We start from the raw sequence: 21028 nt of genomic DNA on the forward strand, positions 1-21028 counted from the left end.
CTGCTGACCTACATATGAAAGACGACGGCCCTTTCACTAATGGCCTGAGTCATCCTGTCTGCGTGTTCCTCAGCTCTTAATTAGTTTTGCGTGCAGGTCGATAGATATGTACTTGTCTATTTGGGTCAATAACAAACTTGTATTTCTACAGCATCCTTTTCAGTCATATCTTAGGGCCCTGAAGAATTAGCCATAATAGAATTACCAGCACTAAAGATTAAATCAATGGCTGGTTAAATTAGAAGCAATACAATGAAATACTTTTTCCTTCCAGCATCTAGCCGCTCTGTGGAGATTCAGTGCCCCAGGAGCTGGGGGTCATCAAGTCAAATACTGTAACGGGATATTAAAATAGGGATGGATAATTTTCTGACCTTCCTAGGCTAAGAGCATGGTAACCAAATCTCATGCTTCTGGCCATTAACAGACCTCTTGCAGGGGTCAGGAAGGAATCACCCTCTAACCATTGTACATCACTGCATAAGCAATTAGGTGCTTTGCCTTCCTCTGCACCATCAGGTATTGGCCACTGTTGTAGGTATGGTAACATAGCTGAAGGACAAGAGGTCTGAACTACTATGGAAAATGCCTCACTGAACAGCACAGAACTCAGTCAAGGGGTGTGATCCTAGGCGGGGTTACGGTAGCTTTAAAAACCTTTGTGCCCTGATTCTGGGCTGCTCTGAGAGCTGGAGGCTGGAGAGGCCCCTGGAATAACTTAGACAGCTCTGGGGACCTGTCTGGCAGCCTCCTGGAGCTGCCCTGGGGGCCACAGTTCTGCCTGGAATCTCCACAGGGTTCCTGCCCAGTGCTTCAATTCTGCCAGAGCTTTTGAGGGGATCCTCAGAGGGCAGCCTTCCCTCTGTCACCCACAGGGACTATGCTGTGAAAATCCTCTGCTGGCCACATATGGATTATTTAAGGCTCCTTTACACCATCTTAGCCCTCTTATCCAGCGTACAGGGGCCAAGAAGGGGCTGACTGACAATCTTACCCTGTGTTGAGCGACAGAGTCCGGTGGCAACTTATAGACTAACAGACGTATTGGAGCATAAGCTTTCGTGGGTGAATACCCACTTCGTCGGATGTGTGTTCACCCACGAAAGCTTATGCTCCGATACGTCTGTTAGTCTATAAGGTACCACAGGACTCTTTGTTGCTTTTTACAGATCCAGACTAACACGGCTACCCCTCTGATACTTTACCCTGTGTTGTTACTGATAATCATTCATGGGTGGGGTAACTTCCTCTTCATCTTGTCCTGCCAGATCAACCAAGAAAAGTCACATTCCAAAATCTTACCTCTTTGGCATTACAGAGCCCGATTTGCGGTGATGGCCACTTAGGCTCAGATCCTGCAAACACTTAGCCATGCGCTACACGAGGGTAGTCCCACTGACATCTATGGGGCCACTCAGGTGCCGAACGCAAAGCGTCTGCAGGATCAGTGCTTACGTTTGTGGATGCAAAAAACCCAACAACAACAAAACCTGCAGATGCAAAACTGCCTGTAAAATTAGAGGGTGGGCTGCAAATCAGTCCCCTTGAAGCTAAGGTACTTTTGCAGTTTTATTCACTAAGCAAACATGCATGTTTTATTTAAAAGAAAAAAACAAACAAACAAACAAAAACCCCACACACATGCGTGTGTGCGTGCCCAGAAATGACTAAGTCCAATTCAGTGAGAAACCAGAGCTTAGACTCTGTCCTAAATACTAATGAGGTACAAACCCTATTGCTGCTGTGAACTTAATTTCAGTTGGGCTGAGCTGCTCTTCCCAAATTGCTCTGAGCTGGGATCCAGGCACGGGACTGGAATACTTCAGACCTTTTGAATGGGAAGGGATGTGAGCAGCAGAGTTGGGTGGCCTTGACTTAGGCCTTGTCTATACTGGCGTTGCAGCCACTGCTTAGCTGCACAAGTGCAAACCTCGAGTGGAGGCATGATTTACACTGGAGCAGTGTGATCTGTACAGTGCAGCTCACCCCGGTAAGCTCCTGGCAGACATTGGGTGAATGGCCTTTAGTATACAGGAGTTCAGACTACATAATAAATAATAATAATACTTAGCTCTTACATAGCACTGTTCAACTATAGATCTCAAAGCACTTTACACAGGAGGTCAGTAGCATTATCCTCATTTTACACATGGGGAAACTGAGGCACTGAGAGGTGAGGGGACTAACCCCAGGTCACCCAGCAGGCCAGTGACAGAGCCAGGAATAGAATCCAGGATTCCGGAGTCTCCATCCAGTTGCTAGCCACTAGGACCACTGCCCCCCCTTGCATTGGATAATCATAATGGTCCTCCCCGGCCTTAAAAAGGCAAGAAAATTTGTATCTGGCTAGAGACGTGCAACAGTGCAGGTACAGTGGTGTCTAGACTGGGAGTTCTGCCAAGTGAATTATTATTCAGTCTCTCGTGAATGATTATTATTATTTCTATAGCAGTCGTGCCTAGACAGGCCATTCGTCTGGTTTTAAACTGGACAGTCCTGTTTTTAAATAGTTTGTCCCCTGTTTGCTACTGAGACAAAACTGGACATGGTTTTGCCAGTAGCCCGCACAGGGGACGCCATTTTGAAAAGCACAGGGATCCCCCCCCGTGCCTGCAGGAGCTGGCCTGCATGGTGCAGGAGAAGTCATGCCGCTGGCTCCTCAAAATGGCATTCTCCGGGAGGCATGATCTCACACGTGTGGTGCAGGCGAGGTCATGCTGTCAGGGCTGGGGTCACACCAATCCCATCCGAGTGGTGCTTCAGAGCCCCAGTCACGGACCACTGTCCTGTGGTGCTGGGTGTCCCACAAACACCTAAGTGGCACATGTGCACTTCAGTACGAGAGCCCATGTGCTGAATAAACCCAGAAAAAGTATCCTCCCTCCCATTTCCATTGCTAGAGGCGCTGAGGGTGGATTGAGTAGAAACAATGCGATGGAATTAAGAAGGAAATTACATTTGTGCTGAATGTCAGGGGAAAAATAAACCGTTCTCAAGTATGAACTCTATCTGGCTGCGGGATCTATCAAGGGAAGAGACATTTGAAGCTGCTCTGGAGAAAAACACTAGACATGATACTGGTAGGGTTGGGAGAGACAGGGTCTAAACCAAAACCCACTGAAAGCAACTGAAAGATTCCAATAGCCTCTGGCCTAGAAAGAACAAGGCGTAGCATGCATTTCTCTTTATTCTGTTTTCTCCAGCTCGGTCCTCTTGGCACAGGAACAAAAACCCTCCTGAACTAGAGTTAAATGAGTTATAAATACTTTGTTTCTGTGCGGAGGTGGTTCAAACACTTATGTCCCCAAAAATCAGCAGTTAGCATTTAACAGAGAGGCGCCGTCAAGGTTAGTAGGCCAAAAATGTCACGGGCGTGTTTCTTTCTTCCCTTTGTTTACAGAGATCACACACTGCTTTGTGTGCTTTCTTCCGCACCTTCCAAAAGAAATGTCGCAGCGCTGTTTTATATATAGCTAGAGATGGATAAAATCTCTGCCAACAGCCCAGAGGATTTGCAAACAATCGGACAGAAAATACAAAAAATAAAAAATAAGAGGTCAGAATCGCAGCTGGGGTCAGTTTCCATATCTCCATGGGGAAGATGGATGGTTTAGGAGTTAGGATGCTAGCTTGAAAGAACTGCTCTGTCACAGACTTTCTGGGCAAATCATTTTTAAACTCTGTGCCTCAGGATAATGGTACTTTCCCTACTTCATGGGGACAAGGGTGTTGAGAGGATAAATACATTAAGGGCTTGTCTACAAGACCATTTAGTTTGCGGCAAACTGAGGCGTGAATCTAGACTGCCACACACTAACTGTCCCCATTAGGGTGACCAGATGTCCCGATTTTATAGGGACAGACCTGATTTTTGGGTCTTTTTCTTATATAGGCTCCTATTACCCCCCATCCCCTGTCCCGATTTTTCACATTTGCTATCTGGTCACCCTAGTCTGCATGCACCCTGCTGACGCATGCTAACAGCTGGTTAGTGTGCTTTGACCTCCACCACTTTGAAACAGGAGTAGATTAAAGAGGGCTAAGGAAGCCAGCTTGCTGCAAGCTAAATGTTCGTGTGGACAAACCCTAAGGATTGTGAGGCACTCAATTACTACAGTGACAGGGGCCAGATAACTACCTTAGACTGATTTTAATGGAGCTATGGTGATTTCCACCAGCTGAGTTCTGCAGTCCAGTTCTCACAAGCACCCCCATAGCACCAAGCCAGCGAGCAAACCAATACAGGTTTTGATAATACAGCTCTTAATCATTTGCTCTTATTTACCTGGTTTCACCAAGGACCTCAAAGCATTTTCCAAACCATATTTATTTAAGCCTCAGGGTCCCGAAGAAAGGATAATTATCCCGTTTTGCTAGTGGGGGGAAACTGAAGGATGGAGAGGTGACACAGACTGCCCACGCTCACACATGCAGAGAGTTACTAGCAAATCCAGAAACAGAACCCAGCAGAGACCTCGGGTTTCCTGCTCCACCCACAGGACAACATTCCCGGCCACAGCTAGGAACAGAACCCAGCAGTCATGACTCCCAGGCCCCTTTCTAACTCAGAGCCGTAACTAGGGATTTTTGCGCCCAAGGCGAGGGACAGGGGCGGCACGTCCGGCTCTTCAGCGGCGGGTCCCTCTCGGAGGGAAGGACCTGCCGCCGAATTGCTGCTGTTCTTCAGCGGCAATTCGGTGGCAGGTCCTTCCCTCCGAGAGGTACTGAGGGACCCGCCGCCGAAGAGCCGGACGTGCCGCCCCTCTCCCTTGCCGACGACCAGCAGCAGTTCAGGAGCGGGTCCCTCAGTCCCTTTCGGAGGGAAGGACTTGCCGCCGAATTGCTGCCGAAGGAGAGACTTTCTGCGCCCACCACCTTCTGCGCCCGAGGCAAGTGCCTCACTCGCCTTGCCCTCGTTACTGCACTGTTCTAACTAGACCCTGAATCCTGACTTCTAGCCTCCTGCTCCAACCACCAGATAACATCCCTCCCCCCCACCGCGAGCCTGGGCTGGGTCCAAAGCATGGGGCTCATTGAAAAGTTTTTGCTGAAACTGTTTTTCTATGAGAACTTTGATTGTCAGCTAAACAAAAGGTTTTGCAGAAAGTGTCTGCTTTTTTGCAGAAACTGTTGTTTCCATCAAAAACTTTCTGCCTGAAAACCCTAAACTTGTGGGGTTTTTTTTTCCAAAATGTGCTTTTCTTTTTATGAAACACTGCAATTTTCCATGGGGGGTGGGGGTGGGGGGGGCATGGAATGATTCAGGACTCCCAGGCCCCTACTCCAACCACTAAATCACATTCCTTAACGCAGCAAAGGCAAGGAGGATCCAGCAGGCCTAGTTCCTGCTCTAACCACTAGGAACACTGTCGCAGTGAGTTAAAATGCATTTACAATTATGAAAAAAACCCTTTTAACGCAGATCTTCATGTCAGATTCTCATTTACTGAATAAAACCACCATCATCATCATCATCATCTTATGATCCCTTATAAGTACTGAAGCCCTTTGCTGTTGAGTTATTTAACTCTTATAAAGGCTGTCTCACTCACCCGAGCAATGAGCTCTCCGACCATGCCAGTCCAGGTGCCGTTCGCCTCGGGCACGCCATACACCCCGTCACCAACCAGGCGGATCTTGTAGTTGAAGTGCAGGATCTCCGCCAGCTCCTTCAACATGTCCATGCAGAAGCCTTCATAGCGGTCGTTCCCCTCCAGCGCCTGGTGGTTCTCCTTCAGCATTAAATAAGGGTTTTCCTGCATCGAAACTGGGCAGCTGTCATTCCCATCTTAGCCATGGGATCACAACAGCGCTGCATTTAGCGTGAATCAGTAAGCGGGGCTGATGAAGGGGGCTCACTGGGAAGTGCCACGGGAGGCAGGAGCTCTGGCAAAAGATACTGGCCAGATCTTCAGTCCTGCTCTGTCCCTTTGACCTCCTCGTGGGATTGGGGTGCAAGAGGGGACCAAAAGCTGGCTTCAAGTACCAGTTGTGGATTCTGCTTGCCTAAGAAAATCCATAGGTGGTGTAAAGAAAGCGTAGGTAGTTCTGTGACATTTGCTCCTGGTCCTTCCTGTGTTGGTGGAATTCTCTGGACATGTCTGATCTACCAAGGTGTAGAGGGCATTCTAGGGCATGGCCACAGTTCCAGCAATCTTGAACTAGCTGGAAATAATTTAGAGCAGCCCCAAGGCTGCTCTAAATTGTGCTGGGGTGTGTGTATGTGTCAAACTGGCTTCCATAGTCACAGGCTTGGTGGCTGGAGAGTTAGGGAGGGAAAGTCAGTATAAGGACATATCTGCTGTAGTTTGGGTCTTGATTCAAACAGAGCTCATCTGGACCCACAGAACTGGCTCCCAGCGTGTTTCACGGGTGTGTATGTGTTAGCAGCAGGGGCACTGGTAAAACCTCAGGGGGGTAGTGGACTCTGGGCAAGATGGGGGGCAGGCAGCACAAGGACTTGGTAAGGTGAGGATGGTGGTGGCTGCACCCTCACAGTCCCAGTCTATTCCAATTATCTTCATCTTACTCATTTTTAGTAATTTTTATGGAGAGAAGGGACAATTCTCCCGCCCCACCTAACAGCTGTATCCGGAACAAGAGCATCACTCGGAGATGAATTTAAAATTGCAACTTATCCCCATCACAGCCCTCTCCCCAGCTGCTTCTGAACTCATCAAATATCATTTCCATATGAAACATCAACTTGAGTTTAATTACACTGTCATAAATTGTCCTCAGTGCTGTAATTAGAGATTTGATCGTCTGTTCTTTATGAAATCAGCGTGCAGCGCTGAATGCAGGGGGCAGAGGAGGGGTGGAAGAAGGGAATAATATCCTGGCTGATTGAGAATGACATCCCTAGACGCCAGGCTGGAGAAGAGCTAACGGGAACTGTCGGTGACCCCCTCACTTACCAGGATGGTGGTGATGATGAGAGTGGTGTTGAAGAGACTATCCGATATGTTGGAGGAGAAGATTCTGTTGTCCATGGTAAGTCCTTCAGAAACGTGCCAGTGGCCAATCTGTAGGGGTAAAGAGCAGAATAATGAAATTTACAGTGCAAATTACCATACGCGCCTACCATATGGCTCCTAGGTCTGACAAGGATCAGGCCAGCCCTGTGAAAGATATTTATTAACGCTCCATTACCTTTACAGTGCACCCCACCAACATTATGGCAGAGAGATTATGCCGCTGGTAGGCAGCCTTGGCACACACCACCCGTGCCACCGCGCTAAGAACCACCCAGGTTCAAATTGCTAGCGGTTGATCCAGGCATCTATACTGTGACCACAGCCAGGCGCCTGATTCGGAGAGGTGCACAGGAGGGGGATGGGGTGCTTACTGCTATTTGATGCACCAGGACTAAAGCTTTGTCTTCACTGGTGTGTTTTTAACACAAGATAACTACGCACTTGAGCTATCCTGCTGTGAAATCCCAGTGGAAACAAGGCCCTGTGGTTTTAGCCCAAGGTAGCTAGGTGGGATCAATGCTATACCCCCACCAGTGATTCATCCTCATAGAAACCACAGTGCTTTCTCCCCACCAGCATTTTACCTCGGACGTTCTGTTCCTGGTTCTGACCCTGATTCACCAGGCAGCCTTGGGCGAGTGACTTTTCCTCCCAGCTACCCATCTGAAGGGGATCACAATACATGACTGACCTCAAAGGGGGCCAATAGGCTCAAGTCATGGTAAAGTACTCTAAGATCCTTGGAGGATAAGCCCTACAGGAAGTAGTATCACAGCCTCCTGGCCTCCATTACCAAATATCAGACCCAACCGGTGCAGTGCTGACACAAACGTCTTGTAATCCTGCCATGTGGTGTCACCTTAACAACGTGCTTAGAAACTAACCCACAGCCGCAGCAGCACTGCACAGTGACTAATCTCCCCAAGCCCCCACCCGTACTGCCGCCTGGAGATTAATTAACCCCCCAAACTACAGCACTTTAGGCCAATCAGCCCCAACAATTCTACACGGAGACTAAGCCACCCTATCCAAACCTCGGTGTTATTGCATTAAAACCAATTTCCCGTCCAACGCCATGGAAGAGACATATAAATCCTACCTGACGCTATGACATGCGTGTCCAGGAGAATACCACAACAAGGTCATGTAACAGGCAGCCAGCCTCATCCATTCCACCCTTGGCAGAGTCCCTTTCCCACTGGGAAGCCTCTCTGCGCCTTATAAGATCCCAGCCCTCGGCATGTTGCAGAGCTGACTGTGGAGTAAACCCCTTGACCTTGCTGAGGCGAGTTGTCTTTCTTGTACTGCTGCCCTAATAGCTAGGTGATGACCCCATAATGTTTGGGGTGCCTGCAAGGAACTCTTTGGAGCAAAGGTCATCTGTTCCATGATGCTCTAGTACTGACCCAAGCAGACCTCGTTGACCTCTATTAGAAAATCAGCCTCGGTTTAACTCAAAATCAATCTAGTTACATCTGTGCAACCCCCTAATATAGATGCACTGAAACGGCTTTCATTGTGCCTTGGCTGAGTGCAATAATCAGTCTGGGGCAGACACTGCACTGAAGTCCATGGGAGTTTTGTCATTCACGTCTATAGATGCAGGATCAAGCCTTTAAACTCGGGTAACACGATGGATTTTAGCTACACTGGACTTTATCACAAGGCCCCAGTCACTTGCTATAACGACTAGACAACATTCCCTCTACACTTGCTTCTCTAAGATAGCGATCAGTTCTCAGTAATGCATTATTTTGTCAGATCTGATAACTGGAGATTAGTGACAGATTATCTTTAATTTTAACAACTCTTGCTGTTGTCAGATTCTTCCCTTCCCTGCTGGCATACTGTAATTGACTGCCTCCTCTTCCTCTAGCATGACAGATGATTTGACCCTTCTTGTAGCATAGCACTGAGGCTAAATACATCGATATGCCAAGGTTATTCCCACTCCGTGCTGTGCTTGGTACTGACTCCCTTGATGGTACAGTAATGGCACTAATTGACTCCCCACAACGCTCAGTGTTTCTGAAGTTTAATGTACTGGAAGATTACTAGGATTCTCAGATCTTTTCTCTCTCAAATGCAGATGCCAAGGTAATTTTAATCATATATATATACATACATATATATACATACATATACATATGGTTATTTATATATACATAAAGAACCACCAACAAAATCTCTTCAATACACCTCAGAAAACAATCAGATACCCTATCCACAACTGGGTAAAATGGCCTTGTGATTAAGACCCTGAGGATATGTTTACACAGCCTCCCAGCCTGGGTCGACAGACTCAGGCGTGTGGGTCTCACTCTACCGTGTTAAAAATAACGGTTTGGAAAGAGCTTTGACGTTGCTTCTCAGGCTGGGGCTCGGCTCTGAGGCCCACCCCCTACCCTAGGCTTCAGAGCCCGAGCTCCACCTTGAGTTGCAGCGTCTACATGGCTACATAAAGTGAGTCCCACACGCCTGAGTCTGTGGGCCCTGGCTGGGAGGCTTGCTGCCATGGGCTGTACAGATGTACCCTGACTAGACAAGGACTCAGGAGACCTGGATTCAACTTCTGGCTCTGCTCTAGACTCCCTGTGTGGCCTGGGGCAAGTCACTTAATCTAGTTTCCTCCTCTGTAAAATGGGGATAATTGCCCTTCCTTTGTCTGTCTTGCCTATTTAGATTGTAAGCTCTTTTGGGCAGGGACTGTCTGTTACCAGGTGTATGTACAGTACCTACCATACTCAGGCCCTGACCTCTGTTAGGGCCTCAAGGCATTACTGTGATACAAATAATGTGCATTCAGACAGGGCAGCTGAACCTGCGAAGAACAAGACAGCAGCCTTGACTGCATCCCTCCTTAACCTCCCTGGGCAGACAAGGTCTCTTGACTTCGCTGCCCCACAAAGGAGTTATCGTAATGCGTGACACCAACACAGGTTTATCATCTCCATAGAAAATGGCCGCCAGCTCACGTGAGAGGAGCCTGGTGTTCCAGTCCCACTCCTTCAATCCCTTAAATTCCCCTGGTTGACAGGGATCGGCACTAACGAGCCTGAGCTTCCCAACCCCTTAAAGCACAAGATGATAAAACACCACTCAAACGAAGGATTTTCATGACATGCTTTTTTGGCGGCTCCCCGCAGGCCTGAGCAGCAGGTGATGTCAGGGAGAGATGACATGGTGAGACCGTTCTGTAATCTTCTGAGGCAACAAGCTCCCCCCGCCCCCATCTTTACCCCTGCAACTAGGGACCAGGGTAAAGCTGGCCCTGAAAATGCCTTGAAACAGCTAGGCACCTCCAGAGCAATGAAGGTGGATTTCCTCTGAGCTCTGATTAGCAAGCAGCGTCCTGCTGAGTTCATTCATCACACACCCCAACAAACACACTTCTCATGCCCGAGAAAGAGAGTTTGCATTTGAAGAGCCTTGTTGATGCTAACAGGTAGGGGAGGTTTCCGGCAGGAGACATAATTAGGCACTTGGCAAACGGCTCCTTATCAGCCCAAAGAGAGAGGGGGATTAGAATCCCTTGCAGAACAGAAACTTGGAGGTGGCTGCACAAATCTGCCAGGCCTGCTGCTTCTAAAGGATGCTGGAAGACCCCTGTTTGCAGGACAGTGAGCTCACAGCCACTGAATGTCTAGCATGCTCAGAGGGGCTGGCAGGTAACACGTGGAGGGTCACCTATTAAACCTGCATGACTAACAGTCACATGTGACAAACCTGTGGGTCTCTCTGGCCCACTTCCCAGCTGGGGAGACCCCAGCCCACTCCCCAGCTAATGTGACCATCCCTGGTGCCATCCTGGTCCACCTCCTAGCCAGGGTCCCCCCTGCCTACTCTCCCCTTGGGGCAACCTCTGCCCACTCCCCAGTTAAGGCAACATTCCCTCCCCCCAGCCCACTCCCTGGCCAGGGTGACAACCCCCATGCCCAGCTCATTCCCAGGACCCGTTCCTTAGCTGGGGCAATAACCTCCAGGAGTTGTCTACTGAGGGCCTAATCCTTTGCTAAGAGCCTCCCATGAGGTGCTGAGTACCATCAGACTATAAGGAAGTCCATGGGAGACAAGGGCACTCATTCCTTTGCAGGATCGGGCCCAGAACCCTCACCAGAGGCTGGGGCGGGGAGTAGGTAGGGAGGAGCACAGGTCCTGAGGCAGCTGCTTAGCCATTTATATGCTAAAAGGGCTTGATGGGTTGAAGTGGCGGTAATTACAGAGGGTCTCTGATCTGTCAGCTCATCTGCATCTCATCAGCATACCAATTAGGCACCCTCCTGCCATCCCCAACACTCTATGTTAAGGCATGGAGGCCTTTTTGCACATAAGTGGATAATTAGACACACCCACACAGGGAGGGAATGTGGTGTCTCCTGGAGGTGAGGCTGTGAAGATTGGTGGGTTCTAATCCCAGTCTTGCCATTAATTCCCCATCCAAATTTCCTTCCTCTCCTAGGGGTCACCTACAACACATCCCCCGTCTTCCCCCTTTTAAAGTGCCAAATCCCAGTCCCCAGAGTTTAATCTAAACTCCAGAGAGATGCTACAATGCTTTTTAAAGGGTGGGAAGGGGAGAGAAAGCAAAAAGAAATGTACAAAGTCAGCCCCTGTCAGATCTCCAGATCCCAGACACACGCTAATGAGCTTCTGCCTTATCCGGCATCTCGTGAACAGAGGGCTCTCGTGCAGCTGGGAAAATATTTCCACAAGCGAAACTAAATACGGAAATGCGTTCAGTGCATGACATAAATCTATTAAAAGTTAAACACGTAATGCCCTGGCTCTCCTGCCCAAAAGCAACGAGGAGTTTGAAAATCGGAGAGTCTCTAATTTGTTTGCTCGCTGAAATCTGGATCAGCTTCAACTTCTGGTGAATTTTCTCTCAAAGCTGATGAGCTGGAAGCCCCTGTGGCTGAAAGAGACAGACATGGGCAGGGAGCATGAGCCTGTTAAAAAGGCAACAAGGATGCTTCAAACAACACTAGACAGAAGTCAGCTAATTTGACCCTTGGGAGCAGTTTGTCCCCAGGACACAAGGGTTTGCTCCTGAGTGGTGGGTTTACTTAAACGATTTCTAACTATTCATTTATTTATTCAATATATAATAATATGGGAATTTCTCCCACGGTTGGCTGAGAAGAGGAAAATTGGAGAATAATCAGCAGCCCACTAGAGCTATTCTAATCTCAAAGCCTTATACTGCTGCTGGGGTTGGAGGGCCCTTAATGCCCACTTGAAAACGCTGAGAACTGAAGGCATGCTCAGCACCTTGCAGGATCCAGCACTGGATTTCAGAAACCTGGACCGGCACCTCCTACTTGGGTGAGAGGTACCCAGCTGGGCAGGAACTGGGCTTCACGGTTGGAGGGGGTCCAGATGAATTGGTGAGGCTGGTGGGCTGGGATGTTTCATCTGGGGGGAAGACATGTTTTGGGGGCCTGAAAGGGAGAGCCTGAGCATGGGGCAAGCAGGGTATAAGAGCCTGCTTGGAGGGCTTGTAACTTGGGTGGATCTGGGCCCTGCTTAACCTTAATATGCCCTCTGGGCAATGGCCTGACCTCCAGCTCAGAGGTAGAGGCCCAGCTGAGGAATTATGCGGCCACTGGAATACAAACCAGTATTGTGCAGAATAAGGTCACCTGGACAGGCTTTTGACAGGGGATGGTTTATTTAAGGCCACCACACATTGAGACCAGGCAGCCAACACCAGCAGGGCTTTCCATTGTCCAGGTGCCTTGTCAGCATAACCTGTAGTAATTGATCACCTCTTGCTGGTGGGCTGTTTGCAAAGCTTAACTCCAGCGGGATACCTCTGAAAAGCAGGCCACTTACTTAGCTGCCTATGGTGCATAACCTGCAGTAGAAAAGGTTGCCTTTTTTGGCTCCACCTATTGCTCCCAGTAGACTGGGATTTTCAAGAATGCACTGATTCTTCGAGGCTCTGATGGGATCTTTCATGAATCCCATTCGCTTTGTGCTGTGCTATCAGACTCTCCCCATTGGACATTCCATGTATGTTGCTTGGTTGGGACTGGTCATGTAAGTCACACAGCACCATCCCTGTTTCTGGATGGGTGTACTTAGGAGACAACGGCAGTGAACAGAAGTAATTCAAGTCAAAATTTGGTCTGTACAATCCTTACTTCTGGTGAGGGTTTGTGAGATAAAAGAACCCAGCCTGACTTCCAGGGGGAAGTCTGCAGCACTGGCCATTAGGGAAAAGCAAGGCAAAGCATTTCGCTACTTGGAAACCAAGAAAGCTTGATCTGGCATCATTGATACACAAACAGGGAACCCCGGGATGCCTCTTATCCAGTCACTGCTCTTCATGCAGAACTGCTCTTTACACCTTGATATTGTATTGCAGCAGCATGTTTAAACACTGTCATCTGCAGGCAGACCCTGGGTGTGTGAAACATGGGACTGGACCATTTACCAGCTTTGTTCAACAAATAGAAAGTTCTTTTGCATCATGGAAAATGAGTCTGCCTCCAAACCCTAAAAGAGAGACAAGGTGGGTCAGGGGATATCTTTTATTGGACCAACTTCTTTTGGCAACAGAGACGAATTTTCGAGCTCCACGGAGCTCTCTAATATCCTGCGACCAAGACGGCTACATCACCATTCCAAACCCTAAAAGTGATTGCCCACTGATGGCAAAATCTTTATCGTGTCAGTCATTCTCCAGGAGCTGGAACACAGCCGTAAGACTAGCCGGGATGTCCATGCAATCAAAACTGCACTGCAGCGCTCTCAGCAAAACACAGATTCAGAAGGATCTGCATATTTATGGCAAAACTCTCCCTCACATTTAAAATGTATTAAAAAATATAGCAATCATGTTGGTTTTTAAAGCCATTTCGCTCCCCGGCTCCCGCCTAATGGCTACTCTCGTTAGTGTGGATGGGTTTGGATCTGTCACTTTTGTTCATAACAAGTGGGACTAGGGAAATGGCTAAAAAGGGCACTGATGCTGTAAGAGACCTCTCCGTGTGGGAAGTGACATCCCATTTCCCTGCTCACTCAGAGGGAGCTGAAGGCAGTGTCAAAGCAGAGCTGTCAGGTAGAAACTGGCAGGCAACATTCCAGCCAAGGCTAAAAGTAACTGCTGCAGCAACATAAGAACTTTCCTGAGGCCAAGTCCCAGGCAGAGATGGGTAAGATGTCACTGCTTTTGTTCGGTGATGGGGCACTTCCAGCTGGCAAACATCTGGACAAGGGGTGGTCTCTGAGACAAGGGTTCTTTCCACTGGGCTGATCTGTAACTTCCCAGTGAGCTGCCCAGATAGGAATATTAAAGATGAGACCCCAGTTCAGAGGCTCCCTAGTCTGCTTCATATATCAGATTTGCTTTCTCCCAGAAAACATGACCTCCATGGAGCTGCTTCATCCAGTCCTACAGAGCCTGGGCCAAGTTCCAAGCTGGTGTAAGCAGGTTCAGCTCCACAACTTCATCATCCTGCCTGACTTTGGCACCTGGCTTCCACCACTGTCCTCCTCTCTGCTCCACCCGACAATCTTGCCATTGCGGGACCCTTCTCCTCTGAAACTCTTGCCATGTGGCACGGCCTCCCTCTGGAATCTCTCCACCTCCTTGCAAACCTCAGCTGAAATCCCCCTTTGCTCTCCAGGCTCTCTCCTAAATAAACATGCACTTCTTTATTATTTATTAAAAATAGATAGGTGTGAAATAGAGGGAGTGTGACCTAGTGGCTAGGGCACTGAACAGAGGACCAGGTTCTATTCCTGGGTCTGCCACTGGCCTGCTGGGTGATGTCGAGCAGTCATGTCCCCTCGCCGTGCCTCAGTTTCCCCATCTATATTATGGGGATAATATATCTCATTTGTAAAGCGCTTTGAGATCTATTGTTGTAAGGTTTCTTGCACCTCACTAGACACATCTGGCGCTGGCTGTTGGAGACCGGGTACTCTGCTAAATGGACCATGGGTCTGATCCAATCTGGCAATTCCCATGTTCTTCATATGGTGAGGTAAGTCCCCTCCACCCTGTCCCATTTTAGCTTCCTGCCAAAGTTAAAACGACAAGAATACCAATGTGGGAGAACAAAAACGAGCAAAAGAGAAGGGTTGAATAACTAGTTCAACCACTAATGAATTAAGTGGTGGTTTCCTGCTCTGCTGCAGAACCAGGAGGTCCATAAAGAGAACCACAGAGACACAACACTGAATCTCTGTTGAAGGCTGGAAATACACCAATATCCCTAGTCACCACTGAGAGCAGCAAATGCACAGAGTCTGGTGCAACTCATTGCTCCTTGGATCTTGCAATGACTCTGCAACCAAAGGGTCTGGTGTGAAGTCCCTTCGAGGAATGTCTACGCTGCAACTGGGACAGCACGTGTTGGCATTCCTGAGCTAGTTTTCATCGAGCTAGCAGTGTGGCTGGGGCTCAGGTATGCTGCAACTGTGCCTCCCACCTGCTATGTAGACATACCCTCTGTGTCTGTGCATGGAGGGGGAAGGAATCTCACTGGCCAGTTTCTCCCCCCCGTCAGCTTAGGGCTGTAGCAATCAAAAGGCCGACTCTGCAGGAGACATAGTGGCATCGGGTGACCACCATGAGAGCACAAGAGAGTGAACCAGGGTTGAGTTGAGGGCCGCTGCACGACAACAGCAGAGGACGTGGGGATGAGCGAGCACTGTGCTGCAATCACAAGAGAGTGAACGAAGGGCAGACAGGTGTCAATGCAAGAGCATGAGAGAATATGGTGCATTGAATATGCCAAGGACTAACCACTTAAGGGACTGTGGAGGCTGCAGATGTCTCATGCATGGCACAAATTCTATAATTCAATCAAAAAAAGTCACTATGAGCTGGAAAGATGAAGTGCTTCTTGCAGAAAAGGAAGCAAGCATGGATCAGTGCTCCAGGTGATTTGGATTCTGGTAATTCCACCGATCAGTTAGTCTGCCGGGAGCCTTTCCCGGTGCACTAACCAGCCTCTGCTCAGGCTGAAACAAGACTCCTTTTGCTCTGCATTTGCCCGGTTATCCTCCATCTTCAAGAGAGTCCAGCCAATGGTGAGGTACCAAGTGTGTGTGTGTGGGGGGGGTTCACCTGCTGTTGGTAGGAGTCATCTCCTCTATAGGGCCACTCTTAAGCCACCCCTGCCCAGGTGCCCATAAAGACTCACTGGCCAAAATGGCTTGCCTAAAGTTAGACTCCTAAATCCTTACTGAGGCCCATCAATAGAAGTGGGCTGATTTTCAAAGGTGCTGCTTTCCTGCAGCTCATAGTGACTCCAGTGGGATTTGGGGGTGCTCAGCACTTCTGAAAGCCTGGCTGCTTATATAGGCACCCAGGTTTGAAAATTAATGAAAGTCAGACTGTGCCCCAACAGAAGGGGATGGTCGTACAAGCAATACACAGGGAGGAGAACAGTAGCTAGCCCCCATCACCAATACAGAAGGAGGTGCAGGGTAGGGAGGAAAACAAACAATGGGAGGGATTGGCGAGCAGTTTCAGGCGATGATTATTACAGCTAGTCAGGAACCAGAATGTCTATTCCACGGGAAATTCTGATATTTGGGGGAGGGGAAAAAAATCTTTCCAAATTGGAAGAAAAGGCTGAAATTTCAAAATTTCCCACAAAAGGAAAATCCCCCAAAGCTTTGATTCAGTCGGAACCACTGAAACATTTTGTTTCAATGTTATCGTTTTGATTCATTTTATTTAGTCGCCTTTCATAGTCCAGTTCAAATCGACTTTTCGTTTTGAAAGTTTTAAATACATAAAAAATGGCCACAATCAAAAACGACATGTTTCCATTGACCCAAACTAAACAAAGGTTCAGATTTTTGATTCCCAAACATTGTGAAGACTTTTATTTTTCATCCTGATTTGGGAGGGGGGAAATTTTGACATCTTGAACATTTTCACAGGATGGGAAAACCATTTCCCAGCCTGCTCTAATAACAGGTCCTTTTCTTGGTTTAGCTGATGTCTCTTGACGATGGATTTAACTTAAACTGAAAAAGAAAAAAAGCCACTCATATAGGAAAATAAGAGTCTACACAGTGGGTAAAACCAGTATAACTATACCTGTGTAACTGCTAAAACTTTCTCATGTAACTTTCCCCCAAATCATTTAGGGATAGGTTTAAGATTAACGGAAATAAACCACTCTTAATCTGAAATAAGTGTGTCCACAAAGCAGTTTGCACCAGTTTAAACCAGTGCAAGTTCGTGTGTAGACATGGCCTGTGTGTGTATGTGTATCCAGGACATGGTTTGTAGGCACTGAATCTTATCCTCTAGGAGAGAGGGCTGCTGTCACACTGGGGCTGATGCTGGGTGTTGCTAGTCATGCTGCAGAGATGGTCCCTTAAGGCGGTAATTTAAAATGCTTGGAGATGCCTTGGGGTGGTCTCTTCACAAAGGGGGACACAGGGTTTCACTGTAAACTTCCTTCCAAGCCATGAACAATGAGAGAGCTGCAGCTAAAAGCAGCATTGGGGTTGTTCCTTGCTAAGGGCCAGGTTGTGCAAGGCAAGGAGTACTCTCCACTCCCATTGACTTTAGGGGGAGTGGAGGTGGGGACGGGCTCTCAGCACCTCCTAGGAGGCACTCAGCACCTGGCAGGTTCAGACCCTAGGAAGAGGCCTGCAGGGCCAATCTTACCTGTCTGAAGCCACGTCGTGTGTACTGCAGGATTTTCAGGGCATAGTTCGACCGTTGACCTTTGCTGTTGAATTCGATGTGGCCGGTGAGACCTTCCAATTCTACCTGTCCAAGAGAGAGTGAGTTACAGCACCAAATTGAGATCATTCCCCCTTATAGTCTTGAGCAGAGCCTGCGCGTGGCTGCTGTTCACCCGGTTAGCTAGGACAGAACTGTGGAGCTCTGATATCTATCCACGGGGATGGAGTATAAACAGTATTTCCATGGGACAATTCTAATTGCTTTCAGAATCCGCCTGGAGTAGAAATGAGACAGGGAAGAGGGAAAAATATCCCAAAACAAAACAAAGACTTGTAAGTTGCAAGGCTTCCAGAATTCCATTTCTCATGAAGGTTCCATTCATTACCTTTTTAGCCACGCCCCAGCCTGCCCTCCCCTGTAACCTCATTCCATCTCCATGGCCCCAAGGCTTCACATTGCTCAGCGGCAGACGTATTTAATTGTGTCACATTGAAATAGGCGGCTGGGGATTCTGTGGCAAACCGTGCCATGCCATTGCACTGCACGAAGCTTGTGTTAACAGGGGGTCACATTGCAAAGAGTCCCATGCCGAAAGTCAAATCCCACACAGCGGATTTAAATGCTGCTTAGTGCTGCTCAAGCACCTTGTCAGCAATGAGTCTAAGTTAATGATACAAGATGCAGGAGAAGCTCTGTCATTTTGGGGTTGCGGGCGTTTGTGTGAACATTTGATTAGGGATGGGGCAATGAGGTGGTGTTTAAATCAGGAGTAGGTTAAGGTGTGTGTGGTGGGGGGGGGAAGGGTCAGATGTCGAGACCAAAGCCACATCAGTGAGTCTTCTACCATCTTGGGATGAAATCCCATGAGAATAGCTGTTCTCATGAGATTTTAGCTGCATCCAAAGCAGAACCAGAAAAAAATGTTCAAACTGGAACCAAAAAAACCCACGTCAAGTTCACTTCTGGGACTTCAACTTGAAACTCTCGAGGAATCTGAGGGGTTCAAACCTGGGGTTCTGTTTTGACCCGTAGTTACTTTTGATCTATATGAGTTCACAACACCCTAAGTTCAAAAAAGTCCAACTCATCCACCCCCGCAGGAGAAACTCATCTACAATATCTGAGAGACTAGCAAATTTATTTGGGCATAAGCTTCATCAGATGGATTTTAGCCCACGAAAGCTTACGCCCAAATAAATTTGTTAGTCTCTAAGGTGCCACAAGGACTCCTCATTGTTTTTGCTGATACAGACTAACACGGCTACCACTCTGAAACCTTACAATATCTGAGCTTCTCCTGGTTGCAAGGTGGGACCATAAATCAGCTCAAGTTCACTTGAAACTGGGACGTAGGGAACATTCACAAAGCTTAGCCCGGCTTAATTTAAAAAGTTTGCTGATCTTTGTGTTTGCAACAAAGCCTGAAAGTTGGTGAATTTCACGTAGTTCCTAGGCCGGTTACAAACATTTCTCTCATGGCTGTTTCCTTCATTCACAGCGCTACCTTCAAACAGGTTGGTATCCTGCGCTTTGACTGCAGGGGCATCATCTCACACACGTTCACATGTGCATGTCTTTTGCTCCTGGCAGTTAGGGGGTGGATACAGATAAATCAGCAAACTTCAGTCACTTCTCACCATTCTCAGGTAGTTCATCAAGCTGGTGCCATGTTGCCAGATCTGTGCGGATCCACAGGACAGTGGTTTCACACCAATCTCCTGGCTCCGGTTTAGCTCCTGCACCGCTGTCACCACGGCATAAACGGCATCAAACAACAAGGCAGAGGAGAGCTGTGGACAGGAGAGAGAGAGGTGGGAGCTCAGAGGAGCAACAGCAAAGGTTGGAAAATTAAATAAGACCCAACCTGCACTTACTGAAGGAACAAGTCCATTGTTTCTGCCATATGTGTGCACACAATTACACACACATTGTAAAATAAATCTACACACCCATACGGTACACCAGTGGAGAAGCTTACATCTGCTCACACACCCTACAGCGACTCCATTCAACACCATGGAGCTACAGTTACCCTACCATCTCTGTCATGCCTTGAGTTACCTCGCCTCACATCCCATTCACGGTCTGAGCTGGGGTTAGTGAGAAGGAGCTAGACAAGGCATCTGAGCCAGATTGCCCAGTGCCCTGTGCCTTAAGCAGTCACTCATGCTTGTGCAAAGTGAGCATAAAATACTACCATTCTGATTTGGTACAGAACTAGATAAGTTCATGGAGGCTAGGTCCATCAATGGCTATTAGCCAAGATGGTCAGGGAGGCAACTCTATGCTCTCGGTGTCCCTAAACCTCTGACTGCCAGAAGCTGGGAGTGGACGACAGGGGATGGATCACTGGATAATTGTCCTGTTCTGTTCATTCCCTCTGAAGCATCTGGCACTGGCCGCTATCGGAAGACAGGATAGATGGAGCATTGGTCTCTAGTATGGCCTTTACGTTCTTAGGTGTGAGTCATTGCACAAGGGCAGGGCAGCGGAGAATCAGGCCTATAGACTCCTTTAATCATCATTCTTTTGGCATCTCCACGTCAATCATTGTGGTAGGCGTAACTCATGTTGCCATTCCTGATTCGAGTCCATTCCTTGGACTTCCTCCTCCTCTTCTCATGCTTATTACCTTACCCTCCATATCTCGGGTAGTTTCTTCTTATTGCCCTTCGCATCCTCGCTTTCCTCCCTTCTGCTCTTATCTGCTTCCCTTCCCTTCTATGTCCTCCAGTCCCCACACTGGCCTCTTAATCCCTTTACCATAATTATCTGGTCCCCTTTTCTACTGCCGGTCGTCCCTCTAAAAGAATTATTGCTATAGGAGATTTCAGAATCCATATTGACTGTCCCCTCTTCGACCCACTTACTTCTAATCACTTCTATTTACCATCTTGTCTCATGCGGAGCGTTACGTTCCCCGTGCACAATTGTTTCGAAGTTTTTGATCAAGTTAACAACCGGTCATTTTCTATCTCCTCTTCATTGTTATGACTAAGATTTCACTTTCAATTATCGTCACTTCCTGACTGCATTGGCACTTGGTTGCCACATCTCATTACTGTCAAAGCTCCCTTTTCCTACCTCCCTCTTCAAAGAGTCTCCGCTCTACCGTTGCAGCATCCAACAACATATTTGCTCTTTAGCTGGTTGAGCCTTCCCCCATATGTGGACATTTACAGTTCAACTATATCTACCGCTCAGGTTCCCCTCTGAGCCTGAACACATTTATTCACTTCCCAGTCACCCGAAGGGGGGACCGTCTTGTTAAGCAGACCCTTTGGCTTCCACCGCCTTACCTGTGTGAATAAAGTGAGCCAGATTTAACCCACTAGGGCTTGATCCTACCCCTGCTGAAGTCAACAGCGAAAGTCCAATGGACTTC

General features: G+C 48.1%; 1 protein-coding gene across 1 annotated transcript in view; it reads right to left on the minus strand.

Moving 5' to 3' along the window:
- The window catches only part of GRIK4 (glutamate ionotropic receptor kainate type subunit 4), a 108267-nt gene that overhangs the window by 29252 nt on the left and 57987 nt on the right, over positions 1 to 21028 (minus strand). Inside the window, exons 8-11 of the mRNA XM_065417050.1 lie at positions 19281 to 19433; positions 17623 to 17727; positions 6918 to 7025; positions 5553 to 5756 (exon numbers count right to left, since the gene is read on the minus strand). Of these exons, the coding sequence (XP_065273122.1) occupies positions 5553 to 5756; positions 6918 to 7025; positions 17623 to 17727; positions 19281 to 19433 (570 nt within the window). The remainder of the gene's footprint in view (positions 1 to 5552; positions 5757 to 6917; positions 7026 to 17622; positions 17728 to 19280; positions 19434 to 21028) is intronic.

Source organism: Emys orbicularis, chromosome 15 (genome assembly GCF_028017835.1).
Source record: "Emys orbicularis isolate rEmyOrb1 chromosome 15, rEmyOrb1.hap1, whole genome shotgun sequence".
In the NCBI taxonomy this organism is placed as follows: Eukaryota; Metazoa; Chordata; order Testudines; family Emydidae; genus Emys; species Emys orbicularis.